Here is a 25,172-nt window from a genome sequence, read left to right on the forward strand (position 1 = left end):
GCTGAGCCTTGTGGAGCAGAGAGCTGCCAGGCCTTGAAGGCATGGCTCCTTCTGCAAATGTCTCTCTTTAGAATTGAGCAGCCTAGCTGTCTGTCATCTTCCACCCAACCTCCAGCAAAAAAAGGCAGGAGAATGCAAAAATATCTTGAAAAATGGGGAAAGGAGTTCTGCTAGTTGTCTAAATTGCCTGAAAATGCTTTGAAAGCTCATTACAATATATGCAATATAGACTATTTCATTTCTCACGGTGGAGTGTGTGAGGGGAAACAGCATGCAGCTGGAGAAGGTCACATTTGCAACATTCAAATGAGGGGCCAAAATCAAGCTATATCCAAGTTTCTAATTAATGAACGTTCATCAGAAGCCAATAAGGTATCTCTTTTTATAATCTCTGGTTGTTTTACCAGTTAAATGAAAGTAAAAGAAATTTGAGGGGCTCTCTCTAGTGAAAAATCTATTCCCACTTTGTATGAAAAATGTTAAGAACACTAGTATTTCTTCTTTGCTGCTGATATGTGTATATTGCTGAGCCTGGATGGTTTCATCCTTGTTTTATTTATTCATTACAACTTTTGTGTTCTGCCTTAAATTGAGTCAGACCATTGGTCCATCTAGCTCAGTATTGTCTACACAGACTGGCAGCAGCTTCTCCAAGATTGCAGGCAGGAGTCTCTCTCAGCCTTATGCTGGAGGTGCCAGTGAGGGAACTTGGGACCTTCTGTATGCAAGTGCTCTTCCCAGAGCGGCCCCATCCCTAAGGGGGATATCTTATAGTAGTCTCCCATTCAAATGCAAACCAGGGTGAACCCTGCTTAGCAAAGGGGACAGTGCATGCTAGCTACCACAAGATCAGCTCTCCTCTCAACCTATTCAAAGCAGCTTACAGTATCAAAATTGTACAAATATGGAGTAACCAAAAATACTGCAAGGATTAACCAAAAAACCTAATGGAAAAGAAGATATGCACTCTAAGGGCAAAAGCAACTTTAAATTAACATGCCATCTATTGGATTGAGATTGAACTGTTATCAGCTATATTGTTTTCCTATAATGCTGCTTTTCAAAGTTGCTACTGCTTATTATGGGGTAGCATTCAGACAAAGTTACCCATGAGAAGCACTACTGAAATTACTGAGAGTTACCTTTACTAGCTTAAGGCGGGCCCATAAATTTCAACGGTACTCAGTTAGGGCTAACTTAGTCTGAATGCTACCCATTAATACTTAGAAAAGCAGTATATAAATATATTAGATATGTCTGATCTAAGATCGTAAATAAACAACTAACTATTAGATAAACTTAATACATTCATACATCACACTACTAATTATTGTTCATGTTCTGACAGACACACATAATGTCATTTTATGAAGGTCTTACAGTGAGGCTATTCTCACATGCCGCCTAACCCAGGCTTGGGATGCCAAGCCTGGTTTAGACTGCATGTGAGAACCACCGCAATTGGGTTCTATCCCAGTGGGGCAGCACCACTTAGCCTGGCTTTTAAGCCCAGCTGTTAGCCGAGATTAAGGGAGCAAGCACTCCCTTAACCTCGGCTACCTGCTTGTGTGCAATCACGGTCTGCTTCCATCCCGGCCACACACAGAGACCAGCACCTAGAGCACCCATCTCTCAGGGGAATCCCCCACTGCATTGCATGTGTTGTATGGTGCATTTTGGGATTCCCACAGACTAGGGCGCATCATTCCAGCCTCCGGAGCTTCACGCTGCATCAAGCAACACTGCTTGTTTGGGAGCACAGTCTGCACTCCCAGGAACATGAAATCGCTCCTCTTGGGTGGGGGGAAGGTGAGTTTAAGCACCTTTCCCTCCCACCGGCCGCCCTGCCTGTTCTTTATTTTGGAGCTCTTCAGGTGGCAAGCCTACCTTTCCCCTTTGCCTGGTCAGTAGAATAGTATCTTCTGCTCTTCGTGTTTCAGACTCTGGCCTTGGCTCCAGCTCTAAGTTCAGCTCTAGCTCAAATTTCGGACTCGAACTGAATTCTTCCTCCCCACCGATACCAGTTCCAGCAATACACTCCAATGACCCTGATCACCATCCCAGTTCTGGATTTGGGTGTGTGGCCACTAAACCATGAGAGATAAGATATTATCCTAGCAATTAACTAGAAGCAGCCATCTGAATAGGTAACTTCATGATTGAGCAGGAATTTGAACCCTGGACTCACAGATCAAAGGAACCCACTGTATCACACTAGCCCGCTTTGGGTTTTTCCCCATACTTCTCTTTCAACTAGGTAAAGAGGCACCATTTTAACGTGGTGATTCTCTTTATTTAGCAGGGGGAGAATAACTGGCCCTATCCGCCACCAGCCAGTACTTCCAGAGACTGTTGCTGGTGTCTATCTTATGTTTCTGTTTAGATTGTGAGCCCTTTGGGGACAGGGAGCCATCTTATTTATTTATTATTTCTCTATGTAAACTGCTTTGGAAACTTTTGTGAAAAGCGGTATATTAATATTTCTTGTTGTTGTTTTATATGTATCATTGTCTCATGTACACACACCCTCCAAAGTTTCAGGACAGCATCCTTAATTTACTTCTAGAACACTTGACTTTCTTTAGCTTTCTATAAGTAAAAATAATACACAGGCCCTGCCTCCTAGACAGTCACAGGAGAAGGGTTATGGCGGAGAACGGTAGTGGGGTGGGAGATTTAGTCTGACAATCCAAAGCAAAAAAAACCAAGTTGTTACCGGCATTTATATCCAGTTGGAACCAGTCTAGCTTTCTTTTCCTGGTATTCCTGCAGGGGTGGATGTGACAGACAGAGGTGCTCTTATCCCTGGACTTTGGGGCCTCCATATCCGCTGGAGGCCCCCAAATTCCCTTTAGTCTGTCCTAGCTGGTGTGGTTGCTGCACCACGTTGCTGGCCTCTGCTGTGCCAGGCTCTGAGTGTGATTGAGACCTGCACCGGAGTGCTTTAGAGACAGAGCAAGGATTGGGAAAGAAATATGTGGTATGATAATATGTTAAGTTGCGTGTTGAAATGTTTCTGCTACTGAATATTTGCATAAATATATGTGTTTTATATTCTTCCATTCTTGTGAGGGTTTTTTGTGCCCTAGAGAACCAACATATTAAAAATACTGTTTGTCACCATGTGTGTTAAGAGACTTAACTTGGGGGGGGGGGTGGCTCCAGCAAGAGGGGTGGGCTCCAAAGGCTTTTAGATCCAGGCTCCAAATTACCTAGGTGCACCTCTGGTGATGGAACAATCTGAGGTCCCTGGCAGTGACTAGAGACAGAGTGCTCTAGCCCTCACTTCTGCTGTCATAAAGCGACTGATAAGTCGGGGCAGAATTATGTGGAGCATTAAGTTCTCTAGCTCGTGGGCCAGGTCTTTCCCTTGCTATGTTCACAAGAGGGTCCACTTCCACATTAGAAGAGAATATTAGAGATGTAACAGTTGTATATTTATTTGATGAGCAAGCGGGAGGCAAGCAGGGCATACAAGCAGACACTGTTAGTCCCAAAGCAGCATCAGTTCCAAATATATATGCAAGTGGTACAGCACCCCTCTTGAGCCTTCACAGAACTACTTTCGACAACAAGCTCCAGTCCAAACCCATAAGACTTCTAGCTTTTGCCAAATTAGTTCTGCACCAGCTGTTCCTTTGGGGCTCCATCCTGCACACAGGTGTCACTTCAGAAACTTTCCCTGATCCCACCCCTCACCCTGCCACCATTTCCCCCATATGACACAGACTAGCCTGCTAGGCCATCAGTGGCCATTAACAGAGCACAGATTGCTTCACATCAACTTGCAGGCTGTACATAAAAGAGTGAAAGGATGGACTATCTCTTAATTTGGTGCAACAGAAAAGCCTGGCCCATATCACTGATCATAAAACAATATTCTCCCACAGGAGAGAAAAAGGTTCATGTGTCAGCAGGAATAAATTTATATCAGAAACAGCTTTTGCTGCTGTGACTTTAGCAACAGATGTTGCCACGCATGGAAAGCACTATCCTAGCAGGAAGTATCATTAATCTCATTCGTGTATATCTGATTTTGCCAAGGCTGAAGTCATTAAGAAGCCTCATCCTATCGTGTATCTTATGTTTCTTTCCACCATTTTCTCTTTAAAAAGCTTAAAGGCTGTTAGTGTTACATAGTAATGGGATCATGAATTATAATGAAATATTAACTCCTATGCCACCCCATTAACCCTAATAGAGAACCACACTGCACAAGCAATTTTTCCTCTGATCTTTTGGAATGTATAATGGCTGGATCAAAATTATTTGTTACATTGTTTTCCTTACTGACATTTCTTCTTACTTTTTAGAGACAGTTTCTTTTGTCTTCCAGTTCTCAACATTTTTGCATGCCTTGAAAAATGTGCTTGCATAAGGATAATACTCTGATTCAACAGAGCATGTAACAAGGTTCACTAGTATTCAACAGGCCCATTTATGCAGAATTGCACAATGAACCAGATAAATAATGCTGGCTTTCAATCCCTAAAACTCTTGGTGTTCATTCGGGGCGGGGGGTGATGAGCACACTTCTAGTTCTTATGTGTAGAAGCTTAGAATGTTACTCTGATAATTGAGAGCTGCAGGTGTACATTCCATCCTTGGTCCTTTACAGGACCGTCTCAACCACTCACACAGGTGTTTGCTGCACAACTCAACTTTTAGCCCAGTTCTCCTACATAGCCAGTATCGTCCTGAGGTGTTCTGGGCCGGGCTCTTAAAGAGCCAGTATATGATAGTTATTTAAAGATAAAGTGTGCCATCGAGTTGGTATTGACTCCTGGTGACCACAGAGCCCTGTGGTTGTCTTTGGTAGAATACAGGAGGGGTTTACCATTGCCTTCTCCAGCGCAGAATGAGATGATACCTTTAAGCATCTTCCTATATCGCTGCTGCCCGATATAGGTACCAGCAGGGATTCAAACCGGCAACCTCATGCATGCTAGGCAAGTCATTTCCCACTGTGCCATTAGGTGATTATTTAGTAACAAGAAAATAAAGATGGAGACCAAATTTTAATTAAAACATTCAATGACATTTTAAAATATGGCTAATACCGAGTTTTTCTGATCATTTTGGTTTGCCTTTTCTTTGCTTAGTGTCTTCGTAGTTGAATGTCTAGATTTCTCAGTTGTTTCAGAAATCCTTGATTGGGATGAATCCATCGATGCTCTTTCACTGTCTGAATTGCTTCAACCAAAGAGAGATGATGGAAGATCATGAGATATGCCAGCACCAAGGAAGCTGACCGGCTTATCCCAACTGCACAGTGCACAAAGATCTTGGCTGCCAAAAAGAAATAAAAGGTAATCAACATTTTTTATAATCCTTAATATGAAATTTTAAATTATAGAAGAGAGAAAAAATTCTAAAGCTCTCTTAGAAGATATTGGTTCATTTAACAGCTGTGGTTTTGCAACCCCTACTGATATGGTTTAGGAAATTATACTGAATAAAACTGACCACAACTTTGACCTTTCTCCATTCACACCCAAACTGCAGACCTGAACACCATGCTGCTTGTGTAAATGTTATTGTTAACCTAGATTTGCCCAGGATTAATTCTCAGTTCAGCAGAAACAATTCTTTGGAGGAAATTATTATTCACAATTTCAGTTTTAATTTCTGTGTGAAATGTGCATCTCAGAGTCCTAATTTTAACATTTTCCGTGTTGAAAGTAGCAGCAACTGCACAGGTGGCTGCGTGCAAAGAACACCTAGCATTTTGACGCTTCTTTGGGGGACTGGTTATGTGGGACAGGTTACAAATACGACAAATATTTATATACCACTTTTCAACAAAAGTTCCCAAAGTGGTTTACATAGATATAAACAAACAAACAAACAAACAAACAAAATGGCTCCCTGTAGCCAAAGGCTCACAATCTAAAAAAGAAACATAAGATAGACACCAGCAACAGCCACTGAAGGGATGCTGTGCTGGGGATGGATAGGCCCAGTTGCTCTCCCCCTGCTAAATAAAGAGAATCATCACTTTTAAAAGGTGCCTCTTTGCTCAGTTAGCAGGGGTTGTTTGTTTTTAATGCTCTCTGAGAGTGCATAGCAGGGCTTTGAGTTGGTCAGGTCAATGGGATATTTTTATTGCAATAATGTTTTGAAAGGAATAAAATGAAACGTATGAGCTGAAGCAGGAGATATGCCACCTGCTGCAGCTGGTATGCAGGCTATGGCATGAACCTGCCAAAGTGAAGCAATATGAAGTCCCACTGATTTCAATGGGGGAGCTTTGTATGAACTTATCTCTCTCCTGTTAGGACTTAAATGGGACTTAAACGTTCTAAACCTTAGCAGGATTGTGTCCTATATTACAGGAGGATAACAATAAACAGAGCAACTGTGGGATCCTCCAATACTGAATGAGACAATAGTCTGAATCTGAGCCAATATCTTACACTTTTACAGGCTCACTGTGGCATTGATTGATTGATTACTATTACTCATTTATTGAATGTATATCTTGCCTTTCTTCCATTATGGAACTCAAAGTGGTGTGCATGGGATTTCCAGGCAGTCTGGAAGTGACCTACTTGGGTTCAGAAAGATGGCTGCATCATGTGCCCTAGGAAGCCAGCGTGGTGAATTGGTTAGAGTGTTGAATTAGGACCAGGATGTCCAGAGTTCAAATCCCCATTCAGCCATGAAACTCACTGAGTGGCTCTGGGCTAGTCACTTATCTCTCAGCCTGACCTACCTCACGGGCTGGTTGTGAGGATAAACATAATCATATACACTACTCTAGGCTCCTTGGAGGGAACAGAGGAATAGAAATGTAACACTAAATTAATATGACCATGATCTGGGAATGTACCCTGGGATTAGCAATGTTAACTGTGGCTTCTAATGCAAGGATCCTGGTGAAAGTAACTGAAAATATGAGGACAGATGGTCTTGAGCACAGAACTTGCTTGCCTTCACAGATTTGAGTGTTACCCATTTCAGATGATGAGCAGTTGCCCGAGAATGTGTAGAGAGCAGGCCCTGCCCTGACAGGAAGCTGAGAATGGAGCAGGAGCCAACAGACATCCCACATATACAACCATAAGAGGATGGCAGGAGACAGCCTAGTTGCCCAGGCAATGGGGACACATGGAACCATTCTTAGAAACTATTGGTCTGTGCAGGTAAAGATGGAAAAGGGGAATAGGATAAGTTCTTGTGAGTAAGGAAGATGAAACAAGAAGTGGGCATGACATGGGAGTTGCTAATACAAGGCAGAGGAAGGGAGAAACCCAGGAGAATACTCTGAGACAAAGAGTGCTTGTCAATGCCCTTCCGTCTATCTTACCCTGCACAGCTCTAAAGCAAGAGAATAGCAATTTCTAGTTGCCTGGAAAGAAATGGTGGTAAATACCTTCCACGGTCGGAGCCAAATTGCCCAAACACCACAATATGCAGTAATATAACCATTTGTTACTAGCAAGTGATTTCATACCTCCTGGTGTAGTCAATGCTTTGTGTATAAATTCTGCCGCAGAGTGAAAAAAGGGACTTATGTCAAAATCAGGAAGGTCATGGGCTGGTACGCCATGGTATTCAATAGTAGTGCCATAGAAGTCATGGGTTTCATGGCAAAATAGTGTGCCATGGGCAGCATTTAAAATATGACTAATGCCCATCTTCCATAAATCAAATCTGCTGTGTCCCGCAACACTAAAGAAAAGAGAGAAAATAACAGATTTACAAGGTAGGAAAATGTTGCAAAATTCAGTGAGGACTCAGCTGGCCTGGCCATGTAACCAGCTTGCAACCTTGCACTGGGGAAAAAGATGTGAGCCTGCAGAAGTTTCTGGAGGCTGAGTAAATGCTTGCTTCCAACTTGTCGGCAAGCTCCTCTTCGGGGCACTTTTGGGGAAGCCTGGAAGATAGACTACACCTAGCCCACATTTGTTTAGGTCTTCTCTGTCTCAGAAGCCTAGTTGCCTTCTCACTGAGGTGATAAACGTGTCTGAGCTGTATCACTTCAGAGTGCTGATGGGGGCTCATAAGACTGAGTGTTCTTCCATGTGTGTGAGTAAATACAGTGTATCACACTCATACACCCCCACCCCACAGATTGCATAACAAATCCAGAGGAGGCCTCTGTTCAATAAATGAACACGCCCCCGCCCAGAGGCATATCTAGGGAAAATAGCGCCTAGGGCAAGCACTGAAATTGCGCCCCCTGTCCAAACATCTGACACCCATCTTTCAGATAATTTTACCATAATATCAGCATATATATATATATATATATATATATATATATATATATATATATAATGGCCGCTGGGGGAAAAATGGCCACCACAATGCTCAAATGGCCTCTGCGAGGCCTGGCATGGCCTAGGGCCTCGCAGAGGCCATTTGAGCATCCGTGGTGGCCATTTTGTTTCTGGCAGCCATTTTTAAATATTTTTTTAATTTTAAGAAATGGCGCCCCCTTCAAGTGGCGCCCAGGGCACGTGCCCTGCCTGCCCCACTCTAGATACACCCCTGCCCCCCATTTTTCCTGCAACACCATTAGGCATTATGACTTTTACACACACACACACACACACACACACGAGTGGCTTTGGCTGTAGCTACCATCACCACCACAAAGGCACCCCCCCGCCAGCAGCACCCACCAAACTTTTACCACTGCTGCCACCCCTGCCGCTGCCTCTACAGTCCTGTCCCTGCCCCTGCCAATAGCTTTTATGGGGAGTAAACAAACATTCTGCAAGCACACCAGGCATGGAATTCAAAAGCCTGCCAGAAATGGTGGCAAGGGTGGCGGCAGAGGGAGATGGCGGGTAAGGGGTCCTCAGCATCCCCAGAGAGCAGACAGCTCATGTTCTTTGAATGTGCCTGAACACTGATATTTATGGCCTTGGCCCATACTTGCAGATTGAAGTATTTTTAGATTTTTAAAAAAGATTTTTTTTAATTATTACTTTACATTACTAGTATATGTATTGATTGTCTGGTTTTGTTAGCTGATGTATTTGTATAGAAAGATGGGGTACAAATACTAGAAATAAATACATCCAAGCACAACTTTGCCACCTTAGTCAGAGCTCTGCCAGGTCTCTGTCCAAAGTAGGTCATGATACCTACTGAAAATGAAAATACAGCTAAAGGCCATGAGGCTTCTGATATTCCTGTAGGGAATTGAAATTGTCCTTATTGTACATTGCTGCATTTTGCAGATGTTGCCTGTATAGCTTTAAAACAGAGTCCAAGTGAACCCAAACCCAAAAACTGGTTTAGAAAGGGGTTTTCCCCTTGTGAACCAGAACTGAGCCTAAGATCTCTTGGGTACCTTGAACTTGAACTGAACCCCTAAACAAACAAAAAAGATTTACAGAACACAAATGGAAAAAAGAAAATTCAAAGCAAATTGGACCAAACATAGGCTAGCTCATGTTAAAGCTTACTCTGTGGCACTCCTGGCAGCAGAGATGGGCAGTATCTAAAATACAAGTATTCAAAATACGTATTTTCAATACTTCTATTTTTTTGTATCAGAAAAGTATTTTGGATTTAAAATATATTTGCTCAGATATTCTGTATTTTTAAAATACATTGCCAAAATCAAAATACATCTCAGCCAATCATTTCTTTGCTTTCTTGAATCAGGGGCTGCCTTTTTATTGCATTCAGGTAGCCCGTTTGTTTTCAAGCATCCTCGCGTGTATGCTCTGTTCCTCCCTTGAAGTTTGAATAGTTTTACTTTGCTGCTGATAGGTCAGCCAGCCAAGTTTGAACATCAAAGAGGGGAAAGAGAGAGAGACTGTCCCTGTGAGTAAAGTGGGAAAGGAGGGGTGAGGATGGCATGAGTCCATGGTAGGGTGGGGGAGGGAGCAGCTCCTCCTACCCAGTAGTCTTGGCAGTGCTCAAGTAGAGACTTGTCCACCGACAGGCTGTTGTCCAGCAACAAGGCCTCAGAGTGAAGAAGTTTCACACTGAGGCTGGAAGTTACTTGTTGCTTTGGCACTGAAATCCCTCCTTGCTGCCATTCTGCCAATCATTCTAAACAGGGTATTTAGCTGTTTTGCATCCTATTATATGTGCTTTGTTTGCGTAAATGTCCTTAAAATTTAAAATTCAAAATTAAAAAATGTTTTCCCTAAGGTGAAATAATGATTGCATTCACTTTATAAAGTTCTGTTGCAAGCAAAAGAGTTCTATATTGTTCTGCACGGAATGTATTTAAACTGGTTAAAAAATGCCTTAAAGTGTCTGATCTGGTTACTGTGCTTCTTTTTAAAGTTAGTGGCTGACATGATGCGCATAATTACAACACATCATTGCACCGCATCAGGGCTGCTGTGGACTTGTAAGCCTGCCTCAACTTTGTAGAGAAGGAGCGGTTGTGCAGTCAGTGTTGCACTTTCTTCTATTGTTGAAAGTGGGAGAAATTGCAGCCGGGATTGTGCAACTGTCCTTTTTCTACAGCACTGGGGCTACCTTACACATCCACAGCAGCCCCAATGTAGTGTGCACCATCTCTGTAATGGTGCACATCATGTCAGCCAGTATCTGAACCAGAACTCAGCTAAAGAGTAAAAAAAAAAATGCTACTGAAACAAGTCAAAAATTTTAACCATTCAGCTTCCTACTTCTAACAGGCATGAGGGCTAGAAATTGACTTAAAAAAAAATCCAGAGTGTTACTCTAAATAATTCAAAATTTGATACCAGATTCTGCATGGAATTCTGCATGCATAAAATGAAAGAAAATAAATTGTTCATCTGTGAAATTAATTGTACAACTTTTTTTTTTTAATACATTAAATATTAGGGGGCAATCCTGCAGAACAAAGCCACATTGATGTAAATGAGGCATATTCTTGTATAACTAGGTCTGCATTCAATTGAAAAATCAAGTATTCTTTGGTAGTGATATTTAGTCATAGGCTAAATATCTGAGCGATAATGTGAGTAATGTTTTGAGAAGAGAGCAGCAAGTTCTCTCTTGCGGGAGGAGAGCTGGTCTTGTGATAGCAAGCATGAAGCTAACCCTTTGCTTAGCAGGGTCCACCTTGGTTTGCATTTGAATGGGATACTACATGTGAGCACCAGTGTTCCCTCTAACAGGGATTCCCAGATATTGTTGACTACAATTCCCAGAGTCCCCAAGCAAAGGCTACTGAAGCTGGGGATGCTGGGAGTTGTAGTCAACATCATCTAGGAATCCCTGTTAGAGGGAACACTGGTGAGCACTCTAAGATATTCCCCTAAGGGGCTGGGGCTGCTCTGGGAAGAGCAGCTGCATACTTGCATGCAGAAGGTTCCCAGTTCCCTCCCTGGCATCTCCAAAATAGGGCTGAGAGAGACTCCTGCCTGCAACCTTGGAGCAGCAGCCACCGCCAGTTTGTGTAGACCAGGGATTCTCAACGTTGAGTCTCCAGATGTTATTGGACTTCAACTCACAACTCACACCCTAATCCCCAACCAAAGGCCACTGGGGCTGGGGATTATGGGAGTTGAAGTCCAGTAACATCTAGGGACTCAACGTTGAGAATCCCTGGTGTAGACAATACTGAGCTTGATGGACCAATGGTCTGACTCAGAAGGCTGCTTCCTATGTTCCTAAATGACTTGTAAGATACACTGAACTGTTCCACAAAGCCATACTTACTGATCTCCTAAGAAAAGATTAGGCCATACTTCATCAACATGGTTACAGGAAGGTCTCCCAGTATTCAAGAGCTGTTCTAGCTCCTTAACTGTGGGGGTCTCGACTGTGGCTATTACAGAGCCTTCAGGGTCTTTGGAGACTGATGCATTCTCTTCAGCCATCTTCCTTAAAGCAGCAGCTCCGCCTCTTGAAAGCTTAGGAAGGGGTTTGCTTGTTTACTGTGCTCCATGAGACTTTCCAGTTGTTGTTTTGAATTCATAAGTGGTGACAGGTGCTGGACAGCAGCAAAGCATGTTGCCTATTAAAGCTACATTGTAACAGGGATGAGGTTGGTAGTAGATCCCACTGAAGGAGAAGTTAGATGACTGTGTCTGTTGCTAAAAGGCAACAGCTTAAAAATGGAAGAGTAAATGGGGAAATAATTTCTGACAGAGAAGAATATCTTCACTTCTCATCTCTTGAACTCAATTTCCTTTTCTGATCCATCCAGCTATCTATCTATCTGTCTGTCTGTCTGTCTATCTATCTATCTATCTATCTATCTATCTATCTATCTATCTATCTATCTATTTATTTATTTATCTATTTATTTATTTATTTATTTATTATGGTCATAGACCATAATAAACTTTGAACTATTACATTTTATATCCCACTCTTCCTCCAAGGAGCCCAGAGGGGTGTACTACATACTTAAGTTTCTCCTCACAACAACCCTGTGAAGTAGGTTAGGCTGAGAGAGAAGTGACTGGCCCAGAGTCACCCAGCAAGTCTCAAGGCTGAATGGGGATTTGAATTCAGGTCTCCCCGGTCCTAGTCCAGCACTCTAACCACTACACCATGCTGGCAAGAGGGTCTTTCATCTTGCCGCCCACAGCATGGACATTATTCCTCCATAAACTTCCTCTTTGGACTATTGATTGTAACGTTGTAAAGTGGAACACACAGGCATGCGCAGCCGTACCTTGCAGGAAGGACCCATTTGGGCTACTTAAAAGGTAGCCCAGATAGTCTACCCTGACAGGGCTGCTGTGGAATGCTGAGAAACCACTTCCAGACAGCAGCACAGCCCATGACAGAAAGGACATTCCATACAGGGGTGTAACTATAATAGTGCGAGGGGAGACAGTTGTCTGGAGGCCCACTGCCTTGGGAGGCCCCCCAGAGGCAAGTCACATGACTTACTCTCCCAGCTGTGCACCCGCCTAGGCTTTCTTCAGTTGTATTAATCCTCCGAAACTGATGTGAATGTTAAGACCTGGAGATACCAGAGCATGTCTTTCTCTAGTACCATTAAATGACTTGCATCGTCCACAATTTTAAAAACCTTTTAAAAAATAATTTAACTTCATGAGCTGAATTTCAGTGAGGGGGTACATTTTAAAATCTTGTCTCTGGGCCCACTCCAACCTTGCTACGCCCCTGATTCTATAACAGCCCCATTGCACTGTTCTGCACTGGGACTGCCTTTCAAATTGACCTTCAGCCCCAATGGGCCTCCTCTCTGTTAGGTAAGCATCATGTGAGCCAATGAATCTTAAAGTAGGAGAGAATCCTCAAGTTGGTCAGGGTCCTTTCAACAGGAGGATTTACTAGAAATAAGCCATCCCTTGTAGATCGTATAGAATTAATGAAGGTCCCATAGTTCCCTGGGTGATCCATAGGGATGTGCAAAAGATTTTGGGCACAGATCAATCTGTGCCTGAAATGAGCAATTTCGGGTGATTCGGGGCTGAACCGAATCACCCTCGATGTCCCCCGATATTTTTTGGGGCCGAGCCAAATCACCCGAATTTCGGGGCCAAAAAATTCGGGTGATTCGGCTCATGACCGATTTTGGGGGATTTTTTGAAGTTTTAGTGACTTTGGGGAAGTTTGGGGGCATAGAATGGGATCTGGTAAAAAAGAGTGGGGTGGGGTGGTAGTGCCTAATGGGTGCAGGCAACCACCCCAATTTCAGGGGGATAGGGCAAAGGGCTGATTTTTGGGAAATTTCTGAAGTTTTTGTGTCTTTGGGGCAGATTGGGGCAGATTGGGGAATAAAGTGGGGCCTGGGGCAGAAGAGTGGGGTGGGGTGGTAGTGCCTAATGGGTGGAGGCTACCACCCCAATTTAAGGGGGATTGGACAAAGGGCTGATTTTTGGGGAATTTTTGAAGTTTTTGTGTCTTTGGGGCAGTTTGGGGGCAGAAAGTGTATCTGCCCCAAAAGGGTGGGGTGGGGTGGTAGTGCCTAATGGGTGGAGTCCACAACCCCAATTTCAGGGGGATTGGGCAGAGGGCTGATTTTTGGGGATTTTTTGAAGTTTTGGTGTCTTTGGGGCAGATTGGAGGCAGAAAGTGGATCTGCCCCAAAAGAGTGGGGTGGGCTGGTAGATAGTGCCTAATGGGAATTCACAGCTCAGAAAATAAGGGAATGAGAATTCACAGCTCAGAAAATAAGGGAATAACATCCCTTCAGAAAAACGTCTGAGGTGTGAATTCTCATTCAATGATAGCAAATGAGATTTTTTTCAATTAAAGAACTCTCATGACCCCACGTTCACTTTTTCACACTCTCATTTACTATGAATATCAATCTACCACAAAGCACTTTATGAAGAAAAACCTCAGAAATTCACCAAAATCCAGCCCTCTGCCCAAATCATTCTGAAATTGGGGACGGGTGGTAGCCTCCACCCATTAGGCACTATCTACCAGCCCACCCCACTCTTTTGGGGCAGATCCACTTTCTGCCCCCAATCTGTCCCAAAGACACCAAAACTTCAAAAATTCCCAAAAAATCAGCCCTCTGCCCAATCCCCCTGAAATTGGGGTGGTAGCCTCCACCCATTAGGCACTATCACCCCACCCCATCCTTTTGGGGCAGATACACTTTCTGCCCCCAAACTGCCCCAAAGACACAAAAACTTCAAAAATTCCCAAAAATTCAGCCCTTTTTCCAATCCCCCTTAAATTGGGGTGGTAGCCTCCACCCATTAGGCACTACCACCCCACCCCACTCTTCTGCCCCAGGCCCCACTTTCTGCCCCAATCTGCCCCAAAGACATGAAAACCTCAGAAATTCCCCCAAAATCAGCCCTTTGTCCTATCCCCCTGAAATTGGGGTGGTAGCCTGCACCCATTAGGCACTACCACCCCACCTCACTCTTTTTTACCAGATCCCATGCTATGCCCCCAAACTGCCCCAAAGTCACTAAAACTTCAAAAATTCCCCAAAAATCAGCCCTTTGCCCAATCCCCCTGAAATTGGGGTGGTAGCTTCCACCCATTGGGCACTACCACCTCACCCCAAAATTTTGCCCGTGGGCCCTTTGCCCCCAAATCAATTCGGATTCAGATTCGGATTAAATCCGAATCCAAACTGAATCAAGGGTGATTCGGGTGGCCCATATTCGGGCACAAAACAGAACAGGGGTGATTCGGTTTGGGTCCCGAACCAAATCACTGAAAATCCGAATTGCACACCCCTAGTGATCCATTCTCCTGCATATGCATATCAGGGAACTGTAAGCATGGGTGGGGAAAAGTTACACAGGAAACCTAAATCTATTTTGCTGAAATTTGATCTCACTGCATTTGATCTCACTCTCGTGGTGTATGTGCACTTATTCATCTAAACCAGTGTTATATCCAGCAAGGTAGCCTGTGGAAACTGGAGGTCCTGGGGTCTATTCTCAACTCGATCTACTGTATTTTCCTGAATCCCAAACTAGGTTTTTTTCTAGGTTCTTTGATGTTAGAAATCAGGGGCTCGTCTTAAATTCAGAGTTCCTTTTGAGTAAATATACGGTAGGTATGACCTGTATTTAACCTCTATGTTTTAAAGGGGTTCGTCTTAAGTTCAGAATCGTCTTGTATTCAGGTAAATATGGATAACACATTTCCATGGATTCCTTGAGAGGAGGAATGGCAATTGAACCAGTTTCAACTAATTTACATTTGTAATTTAGATGTATTGTCAATGGGCAACTTAATAGCCTGAATTATGAATCAGGAAGCCTCAGTTTAAATTTTGCCTCTGCCACGAATTCACTAGGGCTGCAGTCCTATGCACACTTATATGGGACGAAGATTATTGACGTGAGTGGGACTTACTTATGAGGCAACATCATCATCATCATCATTATTATTATTAAAACTTTTATACCGCCCTTCCAAAAGGCTCAGGGCGGTTTACATTAAAACATCATAAAAATCAATTAATCATTAAAACAAAAATTATAAAACATAAAACAATAATTAACAATTAAAAACATCATAAAACAACAATTAAATATTCAGAACTATTTAAAAACAAGTTTTAAAAAGCTGAAAAAGCCTGGTTGAAGAGGTGTGTTTTCAGGTGTTTTTTGAAAATTGCCAGAGATGGGGAGGATCGTATCTCAGCAGGGAGTGCATTCCACAATCTCGGGGCAGCAGCCGAGAAGGCCCGTCTCTGTGTAGCCACCAAATGAGTTGGTGGCAACTGGAGACGGACCTCCTCAAGTGACCTCAATGGCCGGTGGGGCTTGTAATGAAGAAGACGCTCTTTTAAATACCCAGGGCCTAAGCCGTTTAGGGCTTTATAAGTTATAACTAGCACTTTGTATTTTATAACTAGCACTTTGTATATTAACATACCTAGGATTGTGTTGCAGTAGCTTCAGTAAGTTATTTTCTCTTGGGGGACCATCTACAATATGGGAATAATAATAATGAACTATTTTGCAAGATTATAAAAATTACAAGAAGAGAAAATCTTGAACAATTAAAAAATGTTCTAAAATGCAACATAGTATCACCCTTCACTTGTATCTGCAGGATAATCTTAATTCATATCTACCAACATGAAAATCTTTTTTTTTAAAGGTTGTGGCCCCTCCCCAAGACCAGTGCATGCCTGCCCTATCGTAACCTACATCCTACGGCCTGCAGCGAAAGCAAAACCTTACTTTAATAATCACATTTCAATATTCTTTTCACAATGGAAAATGTATATTGAAGTTGACATATTAATTTATTTTTGATATTTCATTTTAAGACTGATACAACCCATGTGCTTCAGCTGCCCATATGCTGAACCTGGATGATGTGGGAAAGATTAGCATGGCATCTACCCAAGGATAACATTTAGATTCATTAAGTAGCTGACATCTTGCAAAGAGTTCTGGTTTAACTGAGCATCTCAGCTTTTGCAAAGCTTATCGTGAGTGTTTGTAAATTGCTAACAGTGAGAATGAGAAAATTGAAGGAAATGAAGGAAAAAGCTGCACCAAACTATGTGAACATAGTTATGTTTAAGTAGTAATAAGGATTTATCTTTATATGGTTAACATTTCTCCATCACTTTTCCATAAAAATAAGCTGAAGATAGATCATTTTAAAAAGAGGAGGAGATATAGTTGTAGGCTTTGTTGCAGGGTTCATATTACTACTGAGCAGTTGCAATTTTTAAAGTTTTACTGTTTTGTGGTTTTAAACTATTTCTATATTTTATTGTTGTTTTTATGTGGTATGCCCCCTTGAAGACCTGGTACTGGTCATAAGGCAGGCCACAAATTAGATGAGTAATCAATAAACTGTCCATGATCAAGGAAAGCCAATGCTGGTGGCAGTTCTTCCATTCTCTCATCTGCAGGACTTCATTGATCTTAGGTATGATTGAAAACAAGCCCCTAAAAAAAACTGTCACAACCACTCATACAGGCTTCTGCTACAAACTTTATTGTTTCCCCAGTTCTCTCACATAGTCTCTATATCATCCTGAGGTACTTTGGGTTTGGCTCTTAAAGAGGCAGTACAACATAGTTATTTTAATAACCAGAAAATGAAAGTCTAGATTTTGATGAAAACATTCAATGACATTTAGAACATAGCTAATTCTCAGTTTTGCTGATCATTGTGGGTTTCCTTTTTCTTTGCTTCATGTCCTCTTAGTTGAATGTCCAGATTTCTCAGTTGTTTGAGGAACCCTCGATTGGGATGAATCCACCGATGCTCTTTCACAGTCTGAATTGCTTCAACCAAAGAGAGATGATGGAAGATCATGAGGTATGCCAGCACCAAAGAAGATGACCGGCTTATCCCAACTGCACAGTGCACTAAGATTTTAGCTGCCAAAAAGAAGTAAAAGGTAAGCAACACTTTTGACAATCTTTAAATAAAAAATCTTAAATTGGAGAAAATTTGTTTGAAGGCTCCCTTATCTATTTATCCATTTAACAGCTATGGTTAATACCTTGTGGGAATTAATTTCATAGGTTAATTATTTATTGCATGAAGTATTTCCTCTTGTTCTTTCTGAACATGCTGCCACTTAATTTCACTGAATGATCCTGAGCTCTAATGTTTTGTGAGAAGAAAAAGAAAAGATTTCACCTTTTGCAAATGGTATGCAGATCAGGGCACGAATCAGCCAAACTGAAACTTTTTAAAGATCCATTTATTTCAGTGGGAGAGCTATGCATGAATTCAAAGCCTGTTTACATAAATAGCACTTAAAAGTGCTAAACTCTAGCAGGATTGTGTCCTCTATTACAAGAGAATTAAAATATACACAGCAACGGTGGGATCCTTCAATACTGATTTAGGCAATAGCCCTGAATCTGAACCAGCTTTGTACCCCTTTACATACTCTCATTTGCATTTATTTATTGATATCTATTTATTTTATTTTTCAAATTTGTATGCTGTCCCAAACACTGTTCCTTCTAAGGCATGCACATGTGCATGGGCTTACATGTTATCTGATGTCTGTTCAGTCAGTTTTAGATCCCGCTCAGGTTTAATCAGGAAGGCCTCACTCTGAATGCATGTGTGCGCACACTGCCTTATTACTGCCACCCAGAACAAAACTCATTCCACACACAGATGAAAAAAATTAAAGAGAATACTGGCCCCAAACTTCCATCTCTGTGTGGCTCACAACTATTATTTGTTTATTGAATGTCTATCATTATGGAACTCAAGATGACGTGTATATGGGCTTTCCAGGCAGTCTCCTGTCCAGTTACTGACCAAACCTTGACCTGCTCAGATTCAGCAAGGTGGCTGCAACATGTGTCCCCGAGACCATACACGGGAACCATACCCTGGGATTTATAATTGTCATTTGTGCTTCTAATGTAGCTGAAAAGTATCTTTCCTGGTGAAAGTATCTGAAAATATAAAGACAGTCGTACTGCTTTGGTTCTCTTTGGAATGAGCACAGAACCTATTTGCCTTCACAAATTTGAAATTACACATTTCAGATAATGGGCAGTTGCCAGAGAATGTTTGGAAATCAGTCCCTTGTATAAGGGATCCAAGAATGGAGCAGGAGCCAACAGGTTTCTGGAAGGCAGCAGGTAACTGTGCTTCCCGCATGTGCAGGCAGAAGGGGATGGCAGGAGACAGCCTAGCTGCACAGGCAATGGGGACACATGGAACCATCCCAAGAAACCATTGGTCTGTGCAAGTAAGAAAAGAAATAGGAGAAGCATTCATGGATAGGGAACATGAGACAAGAAGTGGGCTTGGCTTGGAATTTGCTAATAAAAGGCAGAGGGACAAAGAGGCCAAGAAGAATCCCCTAAGACTCTGTCTTGAACCAAAGAGAGACAGAGACAAAGAGTGCTTGGGAATCCCCTTCATTCCATCTAGGCTACAGGAAATCATCATGCAACCCTGAGAGAGAGAATAGCTGCCAGTCCCTGGCAGAGAGAATAGGTTTCCAGTCTACCAGAGAGATATGCTGGTGAATACGTTCCATGGTTGGCATCGGGATGACAAAATACCACTATATAATATAAACATTTGTGACCAGCAGTGATTTCATACCTCCTGGTGTGGTCAATGCTTTGTGTATAAATTCAGCTGCACTGCAAAAAAATTTACTTATGTCAAAATTCGGAAGGTCATAGGCTCGTACACCATGGTATTCAATAGTGGTGCCATAAAAGCCATGGGATCCTTGGCTATATATTGTGCCATGGGCAGCATTTAAAACATGACTAATGCCCATCTTCCATAAATCAAATCTGCTGTGGGCTATAACACTGTAGAAAAAGACAAACATAAAGTAAGAGACACATTTGCGGAATAGAATAATAGTCTTTTAGGCTTTTTTTGTTGTTGGATTGAGGCCCAGAGCTGTTCATATTCTATGGGGGAAATATCCCAAATAAAGAAAAGATATATTTCACACCATGAATTAACCTTTTACATGACATCAATCAAGCACATGGGAACACTTGGAGTTTCTGTAGTATATTGACATTTTAAGCAGCATCGGTGTGGTAGTGAAAGTTTAGAATATGCAAGCTGTGTATCCACATGTTTCCAGATGAAGGGTATTGGAGTTAGCAGGATTATCAGATAGTAGACACTAGGTTGTGGGTCAGAGTCAGGCTCTCCAGGACCAGGGAAAGCTCCCAGGAAAAACATGTTCTAACAATGTTCAAAGCCAACTGAGAACTTAAGTCATGGGGCAGACCTACTGAGTCCCGAAACATCACTTTTGGCTGAGAGTTGGCAGGAATTTCAGGGACAGAATGCTAGCATCTATCCATTGGTTGGATGCCAGGTGTTTCTAAGATGGGAGAGTGAGAATCCTGGCTGTTTGGTGAGTTGAATTTGAGTTCCTTATTTGTGGTGCTGAGCAACTGACCTTTGATGCACAGTCAGGTGCCAAGTAATCTGCCATAAAATAGTCTGCAGATTATTTTCCCTTGGACTGGACCTTGGACACTCATGTGGAATCTGGTGTCTCCAAGATAGACTATTGCTAATTTGTATTTGTTTAGGCCTCATCTGTCAGAGGGCTCGTTCACACTGAGGGGATAAACCTGTAGCTGAGAGGTATCACTAAGATTTCAGGTGGATTTCAGGTGGAAATCACTAAATTTTCAGGTCTAATCTTGATTTTCAAGATTAGATGCTCCTCCATCAAAAAAAAATAATCTTGCACATATATAAAGCTAGATGTCAGTGAGAAGGCTAAGCTACATCCCCTTTCCCTAACAGCTAGTTTTCTATGTGAAGGGGATGTTTGTTTGTTTTTTATGGAGGAACATTCATTGAGAGGCTTTACTTGCAGGTTGAAATAGTACAGTTTTTACAATTTTATATTAGTATTGTTATTACTTTATGTTATTTTACTGGTATATTGATAATTCAATGTTGTTAGCTGCCTTGATTTAACCATATAGAAAAGCAGTATACAAATACTGGAAATAAAGAAGTCCAAACACTGGCTGACATACTGCACAAGATTATGTAAGCCTAGTAATGTTGCACTTGTGCAAGTTGCGTTAGTTAACTAACTGGAAATAATAGGTTTAATTTTTGTGTAATGCAATTTGTGCAGTGTTACTCGGCTGACTCTCTTGTACAGTATGTCAGCCACTGTTTCACCACTGTTAGGTTAGAGAATTAGGTTAGAGTCACTTTCCAAAGTGGGTCATGGTGCCCAATAAAAATATAACTAGAGGTCATGAGGTCTCTGATATCCCTTTAGGGTACTGAAGCTGTACTGAATGCACTCTGAAGCCATTTTGCAGATACTTCAATATCGCTTCAAACTAACCAGTCAAACTGAATCTAAACCCAAAAGCTGAATCTGAGTTTAAAATATTATGGTTGCCATGAATCTGAACCCCTAAACACAAGGACATCAGCAGAGTGCAAATGGAGGAAAACATGAAGAGAACTGGACTGAACAAAGGCTAGAGCCCGTGTTAAAAAGGGCTCTACAAAGGCCTCCATTGCATCTGCTCAGTGCCATCCAGCAGAGCTTTCTCCTGCCTTATATATTCAGCCCCAGCTTATCAAGGAATGGAGCATTCAGTAGCCCACTGTGACCAGTTAGCTTGGTAGTTTGCTGATGAAATTGCTCACATCAGCTCCAAATTGGACAACACAGGTCCAGCAGAGTTAGAGGTAACTGCAACAAATGAGCTGTCTGGTCACATTATTATGATACTTTCCCATTTGTTCTGCCTGAGGATGTGTACAGACTGTTTGGAGGACTGAGGGCCCACCCTTCTTGTCTTGATCCCTACCCTTCTTGTCTTGTATAGGCCATGAGGTCTCTGATGTTCCTGTAGGGCACTGAAGCTGTACTTAATGTTCACTGAAGCCATTTCGCAGACACTGAGAGCATAGTTTCAAACCAACGAATCAAACTGAACCTAAACAAGAGAGAGGGAGAGAAGTGCAGCCCTGTTGTCTCTCCTGGATCTCTCAGTGGCTCTTGCTACCATCAACCATAGTATTTTTCTGGGACATCTGGAGGCTCCCTACTACAATGGTTCCAGTCTTACCTTTTGGACTGGTCCCAGAAAGTGATACTGAGGGAACTACTACTCCACCCCACTGACAGCCTGTGGGGTGCTGCAAGGATCCGTCTTGTCCCCTATGGTTTTAATATCTATCTGAAGCAGTTTAGTTTGACATGTTCTTGTTTTTAGAGCTGTAAGTTGCTTTTCCTGAACCATGGGACAGAAATATCGGAAATAAACAAGTGGTAACCAGTTTGATAACCAGGCACTAGAGAGTTTATTTTTAGGGTTTCTAAGGGTGCCTCACAGCTTTGAAGAAATATTTGGAGAAATTATATTCCCCAGTGAGCCAAACATATTTGGAGAAATTTTATTTTACAGTGAGCCATCTGAAAAGAAGAGGAGCAGGAGAGATTGGTACGCAGGCCTGGGACAGGTAGTTTTCCTGATGTGCAACTAAAGTAAGCCTACAGGCTGTTGTCCAGCAACAAGCCCTGTACAATAAAGATTCTCAAGCCCAAACTGGAAACATCTTATGTTCTCTTGGCACTGAAGTCTCTTCTTGCTCTCATCTATCATTCATCCTAAGCAGCATATTTTTCTTTTGTATCCTGTTGTGTATATTTAGTTTGTAAAGCTCTTTTAAAAATTACAAATAAATAGTTTAAAAATTATATTTTAATCAAATGAAATTGTTGTATTTATTTTATAAAGTTGCACTGAAAATAAGAGTTCTGTGTTATTCTGCATGAAATTTATCTAAACCATATTCAAAGTGTTTAAACTGGTTACTGAACTACTTTTGAAAGTTGGTGTCTGAACAGAACTCAGCAGAAGAGTTCAAAAATGCTGAATAACCTGAACCAGAGCCAAGCTCAATTTTTTTAGTGGTTTATCTTCCTGCTTCATTCAATCATGTGGGCAAGCTTTTTTTTTTTAAATGAAAGTTATATTCAAAAATGCAAAATTCTGTACTGAAGCCTGCATGCTCAAAGTGAAAGATAAATTGTTTACGTCTTCTCAGAAATTAATTGTACAACTGTCTTCTCAAAAACATAATTACACACATTTTTAGGATGCAACCCTTACACCAATTACGCCAATGAAAGTCCCATTTACTTCAGTGACATGATAAATGGCATAATCTTGTATAACCAGTTGCTGCAACCATTCAAGTTGTAAAATCAAGTGTTCCTTGGAACTAGTATTTATTCATAAGGCTTAACGACTGAGACTACAGTAACTATGCTGGGGAAAGGGAAGATACACTGAACTGTTCCAAAAAGCCATACTTACAGATCCCCTAAGAAAAGATTAGGCCATACTTCATCAGCATGGTTACAGGAAGGTCTCCCAGTATTCAAGAGCTGTTCTAGCTCCTTAACTGAGGGAGTCTCGACTGTGCCTATTCCGGAGCCTTCAGGGTCTTTGGAGAGCAATACATTCACTGCAGCCATCCTCCTTAAGGCAGTAGCTCTGCCCTCTGAAACCTTAGAAAGGGGTTGCTTGCTTACTGTGCTCCATGAGCTTTTCCAGTTGTTGTTTTGAATTCATTGGTGGTGACAGGTGCTGGGCAGCAGCAAAGGAGGGAACCGTCAGCAGATCAGCCCATGCTTTTATTCACCGATCTGGAGCGTGGAAGGGAGGAAAATTCAAATAGACGTCAAAACACAAAATGGAGACTACATGGAGATTGACACAAAATGGAGGTTCAAAACGACAAAACATTCAGCTCCGAAATTCGGGCACTTTGTTTTGGAGCCGAATCTTTCTGGGCTTGCAGAGGGGTGACTTGTTTTGTGTACAAATCTCCCAAAACAGGTAGATTCAGGTACAGATCGTTCAATTTTTGGAAGCCCCCTTCCAAAAATTGTTCTCTCCATGTAAGGCACCAGGGATGTTACCAGCCAGCTGGAGGACAATTGTTTTATGCTGGCACAGGGAAAATATGCCAAGTTGATGGGGAGGGGACAACTGATGGGTGGGCATACTCCTCCCTGCTAAGCTAGCTGGAGAGGAAAGGGTCCCTGAAAAGACCTCCTCTCCTTGCCTCTAGCCAACTGTTCTGGTCACGGTGGTTGGCAGCTGAGATGATGTCCCTCCATGACCTTCCTTCCCCTTCCAGGCAGCAGCCCTGCCTATTCTGCCTGCTGGCAGAAGCTCCAGTAGGGTGCCAGCAGCTGGACAAGGTGCTGTCCTGAATCCCTGGGATCCTCAGATTTGTCTGAACCCAAGGTTCAGACAGAACTTACTGACTGCACAGCTTGACTGCCTGTGCAGTCCTGGACAGCTCCTTTCTGCTCACTTGCTTCCTCCCTCCCTGCTGAGCAGAGCAGAAGGGCATGCTGGGTAGAGGAGTGGGACAAGTGTGCCCTCGCTTCTAAGAATGCAGTAAGTAGGTGGTATTATCCAGAAAAGTGCTGTCATAATGAGTAGTTATGAAGACACTAGTATATTATTTCCCAGGTATTAGTATGGCAGTCTAAACCTGTTGTTAAACCTGACAGTTATTAAACCTGTCATTCATTCACAGAAAGGTCTGCTTTCAGGGTCATAGAGATATAAAGGATACTAGACATGAGAAAGCCAAGTCCTGTTAAATGGACCAAAAGATTCTGATGGCATGGTAATGGAGAGAAGTACAGCACATAGATTGTGATGTCATTGGCATTACCTATCCTCCTAACTAGCTTACTCATTCTGGTCTAGTTGGTATTGCTCATCAGTGAATCCAGCTGGCAAGGTAAAATGCAGGAACACCATTTCAGGGGTAGGGTGGAAGATTTCAGGAGGGGACTACCTTGGCAACACGATCCAAAGGCCAGAATCACTCTTGGATATATTCAAGGTTACATTGCAAGAGAACACATTGCTTTCATAGCAGGGCCTGCTCCAGGAAAGGTGCCTCTGGTGGCCCTCTTCTCCCCTTACATGTTGGTGGACCTTACCTTCCCCATGTCAATGGGCCCTGGCTGGTGGGCTTATTGGGTAGAAGCTGTCGAGCACTTCAACTGCAACTGGCAGGGCTGCGGTGGTGAAGCTGTCATGCCTGATGCTCGTCCCGAGTAACCCTGCTGTCAGTCTTCCAAGTAGGCACATTGGTGAGTAGCTTTCTGGGTGCCAGGTGTGCCATTTCCCACCAGTCTTGGAGGGCTTCCTAAGCCTGGCTGCACCTGTGCCTATGTGAACTTGGATGAACTTCTCTGGGTAGATGGAGGTTGGGGGTCGGAGATGGTTCTCAAGGGGCAGTGTTTTTGGTGGGGGTTCAAATGTGTCCTGGTCATCAAGCAGGATGTCTGGTGTGGT

General features: G+C 42.5%; 1 protein-coding gene across 5 annotated transcripts; it reads right to left on the reverse strand.

Moving 5' to 3' along the window:
• Nucleotides 1–4,999: 4,999 nt before the first annotated feature.
• On the reverse strand, nucleotides 5,000–23,440 carry LOC128348941 (dual specificity protein phosphatase 13-like). Of its 5 annotated transcripts, none has more exons than XM_053304730.1 (3): nucleotides 23,163–23,430; nucleotides 7,457–7,674; nucleotides 5,000–5,289 (listed from the first exon to the last, which is right to left on the reverse strand). In XM_053304730.1, exons 1-3 carry the CDS (start codon nucleotides 23,321–23,323, stop codon nucleotides 5,099–5,101), a joined length of 570 nt encoding a protein of 189 aa, XP_053160705.1. In that variant the 5' UTR covers nucleotides 23,324–23,430; the 3' UTR covers nucleotides 5,000–5,098. The 5 variants fall into 5 exon arrangements, 4 of the variants coding, with proteins under 4 accessions (XP_053160705.1, XP_053160706.1, XP_053160704.1 ...); XM_053304731.1 differs by lacking the exon at nucleotides 23,163–23,430 and adding an exon at nucleotides 11,629–11,835; XM_053304729.1 differs by lacking the exons at nucleotides 5,000–5,289; nucleotides 7,457–7,674 and adding exons at nucleotides 17,311–17,720; nucleotides 19,426–19,643 and having other exon boundaries at nucleotides 23,163–23,440.
• Nucleotides 23,441–25,172: the final 1,732 nt, after the last annotated feature.

Source organism: Hemicordylus capensis, chromosome 3 (assembly GCF_027244095.1).
Source record: "Hemicordylus capensis ecotype Gifberg chromosome 3, rHemCap1.1.pri, whole genome shotgun sequence".
Lineage (NCBI taxonomy): Eukaryota > Metazoa > Chordata > Lepidosauria > Squamata > Cordylidae > Hemicordylus > Hemicordylus capensis.